Here is a 17,234-nt window from a genome sequence, read left to right on the forward strand (position 1 = left end):
GTTTTATATTATTTCATTAATTTTTAATTCTTTATTCTTTGCTACATATTTTTAATTTTCTGGCTGTAACTTATAATACTGTTTACCTTTTACTGTGCAGAAAGTCCTCTGGAAATCATGGATTTTATCAGAAACTGGCCTTTTCAGATAGTACTTCAAGGATTTTACTCAGTTGATTCCTTTTTTGTATTAAGGTTTGAAATGCACTTTTTTGTTTTAAAATTTTATTACTTTCATTTATTGTCTTCACCTACTGTGGGTGTTTATTCAGTGATAGAAATTATTAGCATAATTTAACTTGCTTTATATTTATTGTTAGATGCTTTGTTTCTTAATACCTAGAAAATAGTAAAAATATCAAATTGTTTTCATTGGCTTGCAATTTTTTAAATATATCAGAAAAATCTGAGAAGTGCATCTTCAATACTTAAAAAATTATTAAGTTTTAATGTTTAATACAGGAATTTGAAGAGACAAAAATCTTCAAATGGCTACCATTCTTTAGTGCCATAGACAAATGGAATATCAAATTATTTTATTTCCTTCTGCCAAAAAGCAGGAGTGAAGTGATAATTAAAGTGGATGGAAACTTAAACATGTTTTTACTTGGCGTGGTGACTTTTATAGTTAAAAATGAATTAATTTTCTCAATATTCAGTTTTGGTTGATATTCATGTTTTAAAAATGTTAAAACTTGTTCTGTAATTAAAGTAGATATTTTAAATTTTTTGTGCATATTTGTTATGTTTCTAATAAATACATCCTTTATGGAATTAACATTAATAAAGTTACTTTTTAAAAAAATATTTAACCCAAGAACTTATTTAATTCTGTCCTTTTTTTTAAGAAGACATAATAGCAAAAAAATATTTATTTAATTTAATGACAGAAGAAAACTAAATTCGAACAGAACTTTTTTGCAGAATATCTCAAGGAATAAAGAAAAGAGTTAGAGCAATAGTATTGATATATAAGACTAACTAGTATAAGACTAACTAGCAATAGTATTGATATATAAGCTTAACTAAGAACTAGTTAAATTTTCTTTTTGTTTTGTTGCCAATAATAAATGCATCCAAAATTCCATGCTCAGATTTATGTAATATCCAAGGTGTGCACAAAAGAATTTAGCAAAAATATTGGTATTTTAAAACTGTAGTAGTATTAATTTTTTAAATAATTTAAAACTTTGTTTGACCAAGCAGTTTAGTAATTTTCCTCCCAATTCTGTGGGCAATTTCTTGTTAAAATATAATGCAAGTGTAATTTTCTCTATAAATTTGAAAACTGATAGAAAACTGAAAGGTATGATATATCCCTATGATAATTTTTCCTTTTAAAACTCTAATATAAAAAAACGTGGATTTTTCAGGACATGTAACGCATGTCCTATGATCCTGTTGAGTGATTCATAAAAAATTCAGCTTTTATTCCCAAACTCTTTAAATAATTGCAGTTTTATAACATACATTAACTCTCTCCCTATAATCATAATGTCCACTGCTGCATTTGCTCTGAATTTTTAATTGATTAATAAATTAGAGTTCATTATATTTTGAAAAAAAATCTGAAATTATATTGAATAAGTAACTGTAATTTAAACTACTTTTCAAACTTGGAGCATATGTTTAATCATAAATATAACTTTAAGCTAGAATAATTTATTAATATTCTAGCTTCTATTTATTTGCAAACATAAAAATATCTATATCTATTTATTTGCAAACAGCAAAAATCTGCATTGTATTTGCAAATTTTCACAGGACTAGTTTCAATGGTTTTTCCTGAACCATCATCTATTTGCACTTTGGCAGCTAAGGATGATGGTTCGGTTAAATCATCAAAACTAGTCCTGTGAAAATTTGCAAATATAATGCTGATTTTTGTTGTTTGACCTCTAAATTAATACTTGTTCAGCATGTTATTTTATTTTAGAATATTAGTGTTTGTTTTAAAATAGTGTCTTCAAATAAGCTCTTTTGATTCACTTATTAGTATCTTTTGTGAATTTACTAAATGTTTCAAGAATATAACATTAGTGTAAACTATTGTAAAATATTCAGTGAATGTTATTTACATAGTTGAATGTTGAACGATCTTTAGTTAGTTATCTATATGTGATAATGCAATTTTTAACTTCTGAATAATCTTTTGTGTAAAGGAATTCAATGCAGATGTTGATATATTCCTATATATATATTACAAGAACCACAAATTTTTTCTAACATAGCAAATGTAAATATTAGCAAACTATCTTGCATTACTTTTGTATTAAAAATATATGTCATGGCAAATAAAGAAAAAGCAGTTAAAATGCATTTTAAATTATCACTTACAATATAGTATGAATTTATTATAACATTTAAAAGCTAAAATTTTACTTCTAAGACTTCAGCAGGGATTTTCACTTATGAATTTATAATATGTATCAAGATAATTTTGACAATATTCTTATAAATAAAATAATATTGAAATGTTTTTGTTTTTTTTTTCCAAAAAATTTATTTTCAGAAGATAAATTGATTTAGCACATTTAGTGTTACTAACTAGCTGATAACCGTACAAAGGACACCTACTTATGTGTATTGATAAACTATTAAGCAAGCATGTAGAATTTTTTATGTATATTTAGCAGCATCTAATTTTAACTACTAACTAACAATCTTTTCCATGCTTTGAAGATGAAGTCATTCTGAAATTTGTAAAAACCAAAGCTATTTTGAAAGCTATTTTACTGTATTTTTTTATCTCTTTTATAGTATGAAAATAAGCTACATTCTTTTTTATTTGTAGTATATGAAAATAATAATTATATTATTTAAATGCCATATATTTATAAATAATGAGATTAAATTTGTAAAGTGCATTAATTTTATTTAAAAGTAAAGTAAGTCATATAATTCTTAAAATTAGAAAATTAATGTATAATTATTATGCTTAAAATGAGATTTATGCATATTACATAGATTTAAAACATTATTAGATTGGTTCCGTTTAAACAGTAGTGCAACTAAATACCAAAATGAAAGTTATGAGTAAAAATTAGTAATTTTCCTAATTAAAAAAATATGTTTTAAAGACAGTAATAATTATTAATTTGTATTTCTAACTTTCTGAATGAGAAAAAAGGGAATAATGTTTTTGCTGAAATAAACAATTTTGTAAGACTTATCTACTTTTAATTTCCTCATATGCTAAATGAAATGTGCAATTTAAGACTAAAGTATTTTTATTTTACAGCGGATTTCTTCTCACTTACCTTTTCTTACAAGAATTAAGCAAAAGAGAAGGCAAAATGTCTTGGATTTATTTTTATGTCCACAGATATGTAAGGTAAGATATGTAATATATATATATATATATAAATTAGGTTCCAAATCAGAATATGTTTGATGACTTTGATCATAGCTGTAAATGAAGTAAATTGATATAATTACAGGAACTTGTGTTTTATGCTACTGTCATTATTTAATGATTAATTTTATTGCATTCGTGCACATGTATTACACAACTTTTATAATAATTAAAAAATAAGTTTTTCCTGTTTTTATTGTGCTGTTGTCTATACTTTATTTGTAATTTTTTAATATTTTTAATTGTTTGTAATTTAAGATATATTATTTTACAAATTGTAATGAAATTTTCAACAAATTATATGTAAAGTATCAATAATGATGCAATAAAAGCTGGTCACTATCCTTTCAAAAATTTGGTTGCCTGTTAGTATTCTTTTTGTAGAAATGCAATAACTTAATTCTGACTTGGTGGTAAATTAAAAATTGCCATCATTTTGAATCTGACTGAGAGAGAGATTTCTCACTTCTAACTACTTGGTTTCAGGTTTGATTTTTAACTTGCAAGGATGCATGTGTGTTGTACAAGCATGAAGAACCTAAATTGAAGAAATATCTCACATTCGAGTTTGTAGTTTATGTGCAAATTATTATTATGAGAGAATGGAGCATGAAAAAGTTTTAATTGATTCTTAGTTTGCTATTTTTTGGCTATAAACATGCCAAATCTTGCGATTAATAGTTGGTTACCAGTAAAACCGATAAGTACGTATGAATTAATATGCAGTTAACATACTATAGTTCACTTTTTCTGAAATGCTGTTACTTGTAATTTTGGTACCACTAACTACACATTATAGTTTTAAATTTAAAACTTTTATTGTCGCAGGCAAATTTTTTGTAGTCTAACAGTTTATCTTGAAAAATATTTTTGTGCAGCAAAAGTGAAGCATCGAATTAAAAAAAATGAATGAAAGATATTAATATGGCAAGAGAGAGTACAGTTACATCATAAATATGCATGTGTACATGTATGAAAAGTTAGAGTTTTAGTTTAGATTTTCTGTGGAAGTAAAATTAGCTTAAGTAAATTATTTTCTTTATAACATTAGTATTTAGAAACAATTAAACTGTCATTTATTTCTGGAAATTTTAGTAAAATTCTAAGAATAATTAAGTCCATAGTGCAAAGTAAGTCATGATCAGACAAAAATAGGAAACAATTTTTTTGCAAGCTTTATCTATTGTGATATTCTGAAAAAAAAAAAAAAAAAAAATATTCTGTGCAGCATTATCAGCAGCATGAAATTCATTGCCATAAAGTAAATAAAATAACTGCAAATTATTGGATGTTTCTGTGATATTCAAATTAGTTCTAACTTTATGCAGAAAATCAATAAAAAATATCATCAATGATTATAATATATGACATTAGTAACTTGCTTCCAACCATGCCATCTTACTAATATAGACTATAATTATAGCATCTTTAATAGCATTTCATGTTTTTAAAATGTTTAACTGTAATTTATTTAAGCTTGCTTTAATTTATGGTTTATGAAGTATGCAATTAATTTTCTAAGGATTTATTAATTGCATTCAGTTATTTAATTTAATCTCTTTATCAACATTTCTGAAACACTGTATAAGTACAGTACAATATTCCTGTTAAATCTTATTTATTATTTTAGTATATTTGTTGAAGAAATCTTTGAGAGTTATACATTTAAATGAAGTGAGCAAAATGTATCAGAAATCTTCATACATAAAAGTAAATGAAATAATTATTGTATAATACTTTCTGCAATTATACAATGCCAGTTATTACTTTAAATACTTCTTTTCTTCCAGAAATTTTGCATATTAAAAATTTTGTTATTCCATTTTTTTAAATTTTTATTAATAATATGATTTTTTTTTCAAATTTTGTTTAGGCTTACACCTGTGTATATGATAACACTTGCATTTTCTGCTACTGTTTATTATTATCTGGGCTGTGGCCCATTTTGGCCTGAAACAGAAATAGATCCTAACTGCAAAAATTATTGGTGGTGGAATTTGCTTTATATAAACAATTTTCAAAAATCAGCTGATCAGGTAATCTTTTTACTGTGTATATGTTGAAAGTTTTAAATGATTATTACATTATTAAATTATTTTATATTATATTTATTGTACTATTTATGTATAATTATTTGTAATTTATACATTAATTTTTATTTTATTCATATATTAATGTATAATTATTTGTAATTTAATAATAATTATTATAGTTATTAATATTTATATATTTTGAAATTTAATAATTATTATTATGATAATTATTAAATTATTCTTTATGAAAAAATAACTAACATGTATATAGTACCTTATGGGTTAACCTTCCATAATCGGGGTGAGTGCCAAACTTGGCGAGAGTTTTTTATTTGGGGCGATTTTGATTTGGTTGTGGTTTCCGGCTGTATGTCTCCCTGTGGCAAACCTATTTCAGTGATTGATTCACCCAAAAGATTTTTTTAAATTTAATTTTGGAATACTGTGTTTGTTTTTAAAAGTTTTACTGTGTAATATTTGCAGGAGGTTAAACTGTTCTTGGTAGGAGAATGTTGGATTTCAGATGACTGAAGTTTATAATTTATGAATGTTTTCATTTAATTTTACTTAGTTAATGTTTTCCCACGTCGGTTAATTATTTTTTTTAGTTTTGTTTCTTGCATGTGACAATCGAAAGATATGGAATGTTTAAATTTTTGAACGGAAGTTGTTTAGTGTGTTGAATTCCAGGAGGACAGAAACTTGTATATTGTAGTGAGTTTATGATGCATCCATTGTTAGTGAATTTGAATATATTTACTTGTTTGGCAATTTTGGAGTCCCAGGAAAATTTTATACAATTTATTGCTTTATTATTCATTATACTATTTTATTATGAATTACATAGATAGGATTATGTTTTTACTTGTTTTGTACCTGATGATGTTTTGCTCATCTAGTATTTTATCATCTCATTTTACTGTTCTGGGTACTTGCGTATTAACACCACGTAGCAGAAGTTGTGCTGATGTGCCAATAAAGAGCAATCCACTTATCTTTTGGATTCCTTTTTGCCTTGTTGTTTGCTGATTTTTGGCGCCATTTTTTAGTGCTACGAAAATGCGTCTTTAGGATTTGCCAAATACAGAAGAAGATGCAATTTTATTTTTTCAGAAGCAAAATATTTTACCAAAAAAAAAAAAAAAAAAAAAAATGTACCAGTTCGCATGATATGAAACTTTATTTTGGAAATGTAATTTAAGACAGTGTGATCAGCAGTTGGGACTTAGGAAAGCTGGTTTGAAGGAAACAGAATTCAATTTTGTTCAGCTTTGAGATTCATATACTGCTAGTGAGAGGAGTTGACTGTGATTAAATTCTGTGAAAAGCAACTTGATTTATCGGATAAAACTGTTATAGATTGGAACAATTACATGCGTGAATTATGTGTCTTGGATATGGAGAAGAAACCAAACAAGAAGGTAGGTGGACCAGATTGCATTGTCGGAATTAATGAAAGTTTCTTTACTAAGCGTAAAAATAATTGTGGTCGAGTATTACCCGAACAGTGGGTGTTTGTTGGTATATGTAGAGAAACAAAAGATTTGTTTGTTGTCACTGTTCCTAATAGAACTGGCTCTACCCTTCGTAATAAAAGTATTGAAAGCATTGCAGATGGTAGCACAAATTTATTCTGATAGTTGGAAAATTTACCAAACAAATAGAATAGAAAACGAAGGATTTCTACATGCTAAAGTTAATCATGAATACAATTTTATTAATCCTGATACAGAAGTTCATACACAAACAGTTGAGAGAATGTGGGGCAGTGCTAAATGGAGGTACAAGAGGTATAGGTGGACAGCGAGACATCATTTAGAATCTTATTTACAGAGTTCATATGGCGACAGCATCAGGTCAAAGAAAATAGAGACTGTTTTGAATCTATGTTAAACTCTATATCGGCCCATTTTCCACCAAAATCTGATTTACTACTTTGATTTTAAATAAAGTGTTTTAATTTATGATTTGTCGCAAAAATTTTAGGTGTAGATTGCGCCAAATCTGCTGCTGCGGTGGCGTTAATACGTAAGTACTCTGTTCTGTTTACATAAAATAATGGCTTTTACTACTGCAAAGCTTAAAAGTTACTATTCTGTTTATGTTTAAAAATTACACCTAGTGCTGCCATTGCTGCCAAAAAAATTTGCCAGATTTTGTTGGCCAAAATAGTTTGGTGCCAACTTATGCCAACTCACTTATGGAAGATTAGCTACATTATGACATATCTCTGATATATAATTTTATGTATATCAAGGGTCAACAATTTTCCAAAATCTTGCCTGTTTTTGCATGTGTCATTCTGTCAAGGATAGTCACAAAGTATGCTGTAATATTAATTAAATCAGAGAGGGTGGGTAAGTAGCTAAATAAGAACACAATTCAAAATTGAAACAAAAACAAAACACTCAATTTATATTCTTCCTATTACTTAGTTAGCTATTATATATACGAAAAATGTATGTGTATATATATGAAATGGGATGATTTGAGAATAGCTGCTATGGACTGGCCAATAGTTCTTTGCATTGTAATAACTTAGGAGATTTGCTGCAAAGTTACCCGAGATGTATAATGAAGAAAAACTAGGAGTTGTGGCAGAAAAGAACAAACACTATTTAATTATACTTATACTTCCCAATAACACATCATGTTTATGGGTGCACTATGCACCCCACATAGCAGCAAGGTGAGCAAAGCAGGAAGAAAGTTCTGTGCATTAGGTAGCAGTGATATTTGTAAACTTGAATTCTTTGTTTAAATACTGGATCTGCAATTGGATATGAGCTGTTACAGTGTGGGAGGATTATGTAAGCAAGTATGAAATGAAAAGATGCAACCCAGAAAAATTATTATAAACAATTTAGAACAGCAATGGTAGATACACAAATTAAAATGAGGAATTATGGGGCTATTGCTAATTTAAGTTACAATTTTGAGTTACTGATTTTTTTTTTATTTTACATTTTCATCGTATAGATGGAATGATGAGCTTGGAAACAAACATGCCAAGTTCAACATATAATTTATTCCTGAACATGCTTGATATATATCTTCAATCACATATCATTTATGAGTGCAATAAGCACCACCACAATTTTACATATGTTATAACATCTTTAAACAACAGACAGTACAGCACAGCTCAGATGCATGCTAACAAGGCAAGAGAGAGTCGAAAAAGTGTGTATTGAGCTGCTGAGGTATTTATAGAGTTGGTCTCTTTGTTTAAATTTTGATTGGTGATTGGATAAGAGCTGTCACATTGGAGATAACATAATGTAGATTAAATTTTAGTTGATGCAATTAGTTTTAAGACAGGAAAGGGATTTAGCACTATTAAAATGAAGAATTAAAGTTAATAATTTTCTTTCCTATTTTATATCTTACACACACATATGCATGTAAGATGTTGGAATTAAGTCAGTAAAGATAACTTTTGAAACTAATTTTTATTGCCATGGATGTATATATGAACATTGACAAAATCTTTCTAAAAGTTAGTGAACATGAAAATAAATCATCACATGTATATATATATAGATATAGATATAAATTAAACTTAAAGTATCCAAAATTAAGATTAAATTGGAATCAAAGCAAGGTAATTTCCTAACAATATTAATAACTGCAACTGTGGATAAAAGGTTTAACATTGTAGCTAAGCATAATCAAAATTAATATTATAAGAATTCACCAGAATAAACCCAAAAAATAAAAATCCAAATTAGTAATAGAAGTAAGAATACATATTAATCTCCTTTGTCTGAAAACCTAATTCAGAATTCATGAGGAGAAAATGAATTAAAGTTTCAAAAAAGTCGATTAATGTGTCTCGAATACATGTTTCATTCTTCTGAATCATTTGAGATCAAAAACGATAAAAGATTCAGTTAAATTTTCAATAAAAATGTCAAAATTCAATTAAAACCAAAAGATTGAATCTCAGAATGTATTCAGAATTTTTCCTACATGTACTCGAACACTACTTGGAAAGAAGAGAAAATGAATAAAATACTACATTATGAGAAAATGACTACTCTAAAAAACAAAATTTTGCCTAAGATACATTAAATGCAAATTCGACTTTCAAAGGCAATTACAAATTAATGAGCAAAAGAATTCACTTAAAAATGAAATTATTACAATTTAAACAAAGCTAAAAAAATGGGCGGTCCTCGATTATGTGAACCTTAAACTTTTAATACTAAGAAAATGAAAAACGTTCCTAAAGAAATTTCCATAAATAACAAAATTCTAACCCGACCCTTAATCAGTTAAAAAACTGTAAAACCTATAACATCTAGCTTATTTTAAAATATGAGTTTCCTTTCTAGAAATTAAATAATAAAATGTTAGAGCTCCCCTGTGAGTGGCTTATCAGCATTCAGGTAATTTTATGAATAAAGTTTTAGATTAAATGATGCAAACTTAGTTAAAAATTAAATATACTTGTGTACTACTTTCAGCTGCAGCTAAAAATAAAATATGAATGCTTCTGACAAATCAATAGCAAATGATAATTGCTTCAAATCCACTGTGAAGTTACAGAACTAGATTCTTTAGAAACTATAAGTACCTGGGTACAGATTTAATTGTTTTTATCACCTTTTAAGTCACTTTAATTGGTAATTAATATTTAGAAAGAATGTCATGATGTCATCTTCGAGCGTTCTTCAAATCAGGCTAGCAAAATATGGAAGTAGTGATAAGGAATGTGAAAATTAGATGAAATACTAATAATCGGCAAAATTATATTAATTACAATTAAGCCATTCTGTATAACTACTGCAAAATTCTTCTTATTACAAACTAGTATTGCATTTAATACGAGAGTTATCCAGAAAGTAGATTACGTTTTGGAATAAAAAAATAAACAAAGTATAGGAAACAAATTTTATTATATACAGATGAAAGCCACACTCAAATACTACTTTTCTACATAGTCACCATACAAATTAAGGCATTTATCGTAGCGATGTACGAGCTTGGAAATTCCTTCGTCGAAAAATTCGGCCGCCTGCGCCTTCAACCACTTCGTTACCTCTTCTTGCAGCTGTGCGTCGTCATCAAAACGCTGCATAGCCAGCCACTTCTTCATTGCTGGGAATAGGTGGAAGTCGCTCGGTGCCAGGTCGGGACTGTACGGCGGATGAGGAAACAACTCCCACTTAAAAGATTCAAGAACTTTACGAGTGACATTTGCCGTGTGTTGTCGTGAATCAACAAGATCTTAGAGCTCAACATTCCTCTGCGCTTGTTTTGAATTGCTCTTCTGAGTTTTTGGAGAGTTTGGCAATACCTTTGAGAGTTTATTGTAGTGCCTCTTTCCAGGAAGTCCACCAAAATTACACCTTTTCTGTCCCAAAAAACAGTCGCCATCATCTTCCTTGCCGACATTGTTTGCATGCATTTCTTGGGTTTTTGGGGAGAACTTGTGTGCCCCCACTGCATTGATTGCAATTTCGTTTCACAGTTCACATGTTTCACCCATGTTTCGTCACCAGTAACGATGCGATCGAGTAAAGAGTCACCATCCTTATGGTAAGCGTCCAAAAAGTTCAACGCTGCAGCCATTCGCTGATTTTTGTGATCCTCTGTCAAGATTTTTGGAATCCATCTTGCACAAAACTTGTGGTAACCAAGCTTTTCGCTGATGATTTCGTGCAACAAACTTCGCGAAATTTGTGGAAAACTCAAAGAAAGTTCCGTTATTGTGAAATTTCGATTTTCACGGACTTTAGCATCGACTTTTTCGAGAAGTTCGGTGGTCACTATGCTGGGTCTCCCACTTCGATCTTCGTCGTGAACATTGGTTCGGCCATTTTGAAATCTTATGACCCACTGACGCACTCCACCTTCAGTGATAATGTTGTCCCCATACACTTCACGAAGCTGCCGATAGATTTCTATCGGTTTACAGTTTTTTGCAGTCAGAAACCTTATTACTGAGCGCCCCTCGCAGCTCGCGGGATTTTCAATTAACGCAGACATTTCAAACCGTCACAGTATCTGAACGGAGCACAGCATGAACCTCTCACTAGCACGGCTAGATGCAGACTGAGCTGCGCAACGCTCTGACCCCAAGATGGCCGCGCTAGCCCCGCCCCTAGCGGACACAGACGGAAACGTAATTTACTTCCTGGATGGCCCTCGTATGAATACCAAAATTTATTCTTTATTTCTAAAATTAATATAAGAATTCATCAGTAGAATAAACCCGAAAAATAAAAATGTAAATTAGTAATAGAAATAAAAATATATATTAATCTCCATCTTGAATCAGTGCTAAGTTTAATAGCAAGTTTTTTTTGGCCTATCCTGTTATTAATTAAATTTTCTTAGTTCTTTTTTTTTTTTTTTTTTTTAATTTCATGTTTTATTATTTATGGAAAGCTGAAATTTTTATTTAAAGATTTCTTTTTCTGACTTCCAATATAATCTTTTATTATTATATTTTATCTTTTATTATTATATTTTATCTTTTATTATTATATTTTATCTTTTATTATTATATTTTTTTAATCTTTTATTATTATATTTTTAAATCGTTTAAACAGAAGCCCAGTTTTGAACTTTGAAACTCATAGTTTGAATAATATTTATATGCATGATAAATTTCATGCAGCTAATATACATATTTGCAATCAAGTTTTATGTAATTATTTACTGTCGTAAAAACGTTAAAAAAGAACAATCTTTTTGCAATTTAGTGCATGGCTTGGAGCTGGTATTTGGCCAATGACATGCAGTTTTTTGTTATCAGTCCTTTATTTTTATATTCCTTGTGGAGGTATGTAATATTTTATTCATACTTATCTATGTAAATAGCTGAGTTTTGAATGTAAATAGCTGTATCTGTGTAAATAGCTGTAATAAATATCGGCTTTCTGTATTTTCTTAGAAATGGTAACAGCATTGCGAACAATTTTCAAATATTATGTGACATTTAATTTTAAATATTGTTATGAATTTTGTATATATGTAAATAATTTTAGTGAAATTATACGTTAAATTGTAGTATCTTTTGTATAATGTAACATGAATATCTAAAGAGGTGAAGCTATGCCGGAAAAATTAGAATGCAATCTAATTAACGTTAACTAAATGGCTATTTTGCTAAATTGGCAAAATATCGCCAAGCTGCCGATTTTGTCACCATATATGGCGCAAAATCGCCAAAAGTCACCAAACTTGGCGACTGTTTGCGATATTTTGGTCTGGTCCATGTATAACTGTAAGTGGTATTGTGATTGAATAAATGTAATTAATCTATATATGTAAATGTAACTGTATCCCGCCCTCATATGCTTTCCAGTAATTTCGAAAAGTAAAAAGTACTAGAGATTTCTCAACGGCCTGAGAAAAACTATATGAGACTGGAGAGAGTATCTGTTTCTGAATTGTTTAGTTCAGTGCTCCATAGAATCATCGCCTTTTTAGGATGCACTTTGTATTGCATTGTATTTAACATTTGTAGTAGTTTGAAGTATAGATAATGATTGTGCTCTGGATTCTGAGAAGAGCTTTATGAATATTCTTGTGCAAAGTTCCAGAACTGTAACTGTAAAGTGTTTTTTTGTAAAATGAATTTCATCAAGCTACAATCAGTTCTGTATGCATTCATTCTACGAGTATTACAAACTCGTATGCACGAAACAATATGTATCAGCTCATCTGATATCAAAAATGTTCAAATGCTTTAAATTAATCTAAATCCTTCAGAGTGTTTAATTACTTTAAAAATTATTCTAATTTGATTTAGTATATCAACATATTAAAACCAAAAACAGAAATGTAATTGAATTCCAAATTTAATAGCTATATATAGGAAACGGACTAAAAAGAAAATATTCATTATCATTTAAATAAATGAGAAAGGAATACAGTCAAAAGTCGTTAATCCGGACTCGTCGGGACTTCGGCGATTCCGGATTATCGATTTTTCCGGATTATAGATCATCAGTTTAAATCTCGTAAGATGGCATGCAGAAATTCTAAAATTAAAAATATGAAACCGTAATTTATGAAATAAAGAACAATTATGATCTAAAGGGTATCATAATTTGCAAAAAGAAAAAGCTTAATATTTATTTGTTTACTTTATTAAACATTTCTTTCAATGTAAGTTGTTTAAGTTTTGCTTCGTTTCATGTAATAATACTTTCTCTTTAATTCTATTAAACAGACATAATTTCTTGTTCAGTTACAAAGTTCCGCTGTTCAAGTCCTATAATTGCTGTGTCAAGAACACCGACTAATTTGTCAATTGAAATTTTTTCGTTTTCAATAACCTCTGTTACTTTTCTTCGCTATCGGAAGCGAATTATAATGACGAGAAACTTGTTTTAAATCATATCAAAGAGGGAGCATATCGAGATGAAATACTACATTTGGTAAGGAATTATAAGCCAAATAAAATAAAAACATCTGCGCTGAAGATAAGGATAGTGCTGACAAATCAACTTCGAATTCATTATGCGCCCGCCGTTGCGTCCCCCCCCCCCCGAGCAGCGTGAAATTGATAAACAGATTTCGGATTTCAAAACATACTTTCGCTTTAGATCCTTTACATATTAACAAATATATATCGGAAATTCTATTTGATATAATCGAAAGTTTAAGCTTACTTTTATAAAATTGCTCTAACAGTCTGCAAAAAATAATAAGCCGGATCCAATTCGAAAAAGGAACAACGCAATCATCAACATTAACTGAAATAGATAATTAGATAATTTTAGCTTATACGTCTATTATACATAAAACACGCACGCGAAAACGTATTCTGCACTTGCGCACACTCATATGCGCAGTCGTTAAAGGTCTTACGCGCACGCGTAGACGCCTATGCGCATGTGTCAACGCGGCGCATGCGCAGAAAGTTTTTAGTTTTGAGGTCCGGATTATAGATCATTCCGAATTATGGGTGTCCGAATTAACGACTTTGGACTGTATATGAAAAATATAAAAGGGATAAAGCATGTAATTGTAAATATTGCAGTTTGATTATATTTATTGAACTTTTGCGATCTTTTACTAAAAAACTGCTGAACTATTGTCATTATTATTTTTTTTTAATTCTGAGTATAAGCTTAAAAATTGCACCTTTGTATTTACAAAGCAAATCATATATTCATTCTGTTGCCATGAAAAAAAGGGAAAAAAATTACTATATTTTCATTGTTGTATGAAATATTATTGGTCTTTCTAAAACTGAAATGGATGTTGCTTTTGGAGTTCTTTAAAAGAATTTCAGAGCTATTTACTTTTTCTGCTCCCATAATAATAAATTATTTGTAAAGTAAATTCACTATTTGACTTCAGGAAATATTAACATAACAGTTTTGTAGGTAGATAAAGTATCTATTTTTTTCACTTTATCTTCCACAACCCCTCTAAAAATTATGATGCTTTTTTATTTGTTTGATGTGGTAGATGGATGTTTATTTGTTTTTGCTGAAAAATTTGCAATTAAATTACATGTTCAAAAACAATTTAATTAATCTATTGAGTGGCACAGCTGCTCACAGTTGGTCTAGAGTTCTGTCACAATTTTTCTTATGTTTCTTATGTAATGCCACGGAATACGTTTTCTGTTACATTTTTATTTAAATATATAGAAATAATTTTTATGATCTTCAAAGTATAACAATATAAAAGTGAAGAAATGCTACTAAGTTACCTAAGAATACTACTTCACGGCTTTGAAAGACTCTATCATTAAATATACAACTATTTAGAGTTAATATTTATTAATATGTATATATATATATATTAGTGAGAAAAAATACAGTTTAATATATAAATAATATTTTTTTCTCTCCGAGATCAACTTATCAATTTTAATCTTTTCTGACCAATAAAAATTTTATTAGCAATAAAATTTGAATTTATTGCAAGTAAAAATTGCATTTAATATGTCCTGACTATAAACAAATGACAGGTTTTACTATGGCCTATTATTAATTCAATATTGTATTGTTTTGTATGTAAAAGTTAGAAATTTGCATGTAATCTCTCAACCGTTAAAGAATATTATTGACAGTAGCTTTATTCGATTAGTAGTAGTAGTAGCTTTATTTTATTTATTATAATGATAAATGATGTGAAAGTATGTTCAAATTCAAAATATATATTTTAGATATGATGACATTGGAAATTAGTTACCTGAAGACTTCAAGCAGCAGTTAATAGTATAATATTAGAATTTACGGCCAAGCAATAGTAAATTAATTACTGCTTAGCTTAATTAATTTACAATTAATTGACTGTTAATTACAATTGCATCTGCAGCAAATTTTGCATGTAAAGACTTTTTAAAAATATCTAAGAAAGATTTATTGATACAGTTTTTCCAAAGAGGTCCACAAAATAGAAACTGGTGAATATAAATTAAATTTGAAATTTTTATGATAGAATGCTTCATAACTTATAAATATGTTTATAAATATTTATAGAATATTTTAGTTTGACTATACATACACAACATGAATAATATAAATAATGTATAAAAATAGTACAAATTATGCATGTAAATGTTTTTCAGGTACTGAGGAATTAGCTTATTAATCACTTCATTCAAATGCAATTTGAAAATTTAGTGCTGTAAATTATTTTGCCTTTAAAAGTTAAGCTTTTGTGCCCTTTAAATGGAATCCATATAATTCAAGTAAGATCAATCTGAAAATTTCTAACAGTAATATATAAGGTTGATATTTGATGCATATTGATGTAATAAATTATGCATTTATTAAATACAGACATTTTTGCTTTAAGAGTTGTTTTAAGTGCAGATTATTATGATGGGTTAAAATGAATTAATTACAACTGTTTTAAAATTTACTAGGTAAATATAAAAAAATTCAAATAAGGTTAGTGTCTCTGTGGCTAATATCAATCCTGTTCCAAAGAAAATCTTGCATAATATAATTATTCTCCCTAAAATTTGAGTTTATTGTTACCTCATATTATCTTTGGTATGGTTGAAAAGATACTCTGTATGAAATATTCTTTAAATTTTTAAGATTTTTCTTGTTTCTCTATTTACTTTTTTCCCCAATTTTAGGTGGCCCAAAATTGGCTATTCACTCCTTGCATTGTCTTTGTGTGTAACAGGTTTGGCCAATTTTTTCATCACTTACCACTATAAGTTAATTACTGGACTCAACTCTGTTCTTTCTGCAGATCTCACTAATGCTTTGCAATTTATGGCCAAGTAAGATAGATTTATTTCATATTCATATTCAAATAGTAAGCTTAAACTCAATCTGGTGCAATCTAAATACTAATCTAATTTTCTAAACTACTAGGTGAATTTGTAGCTTATCTTTAACTATCCGTGTAGAAATAAAGCAACTAAAGGTTTATTTGGACCAAGCCCAAAGTACAGAACTAAATTAACTAACAAAATTTATTTCTGCTTCCTGTAAGATGATTGACTACAATAAATTTAAATATTATTTCGAACTGAAAAGTTTAAAATTTATATCCTTGCACATACTCTGCTAATTTGAAGTTAAATCCCAGCATCTAGTTTATGATTAAACATTAGCAAAATTTTCAAGTAGAGAAAATTCTTTAATTGATAGCAATAGTGTTTATGCTGGACTAAGAAGAGTTTCAGTATGGCTGATTGAAGTTGTCATTTCTGTCTCCTAAACTTAAATTTTTATTCCTATTTAAATCTCTTTATTTTTTCTGGTGTAGTAGATAAAGCAATAGGACTATAGCACAGGCTTTAACATCAACAGTAATGTATTGATTAAAATAAACCCTACAATTATTGTATAATTTTTATTTCATCCTAATTTAATTATTGTAAAATTCTTTATCTCATCTTATTTTCAA

General features: G+C 28.4%; 1 protein-coding gene across 1 annotated transcript in view; it reads left to right on the top strand.

The window, feature by feature from the left end:
* The window catches only part of LOC118193794 (nose resistant to fluoxetine protein 6-like), a 50,034-nt gene that overhangs the window by 13,993 nt on the left and 18,807 nt on the right, over positions 1 to 17,234 (top strand). Inside the window, exons 7-11 of the mRNA XM_035364940.2 lie at positions 101 to 194; positions 3,241 to 3,333; positions 5,228 to 5,390; positions 12,101 to 12,180; positions 16,453 to 16,602. Of these exons, the coding sequence (XP_035220831.1) occupies positions 101 to 194; positions 3,241 to 3,333; positions 5,228 to 5,390; positions 12,101 to 12,180; positions 16,453 to 16,602 (580 nt within the window). The remainder of the gene's footprint in view (positions 1 to 100; positions 195 to 3,240; positions 3,334 to 5,227; positions 5,391 to 12,100; positions 12,181 to 16,452; positions 16,603 to 17,234) is intronic.

The sequence above is a fragment of the Stegodyphus dumicola genome, chromosome 12 (assembly GCF_044657685.1).
Source record: "Stegodyphus dumicola isolate Sdum_Otavi_A_Nest chromosome 12, ASM4465768v1".
Lineage (NCBI taxonomy): Eukaryota > Metazoa > Arthropoda > Arachnida > Araneae > Eresidae > Stegodyphus > Stegodyphus dumicola.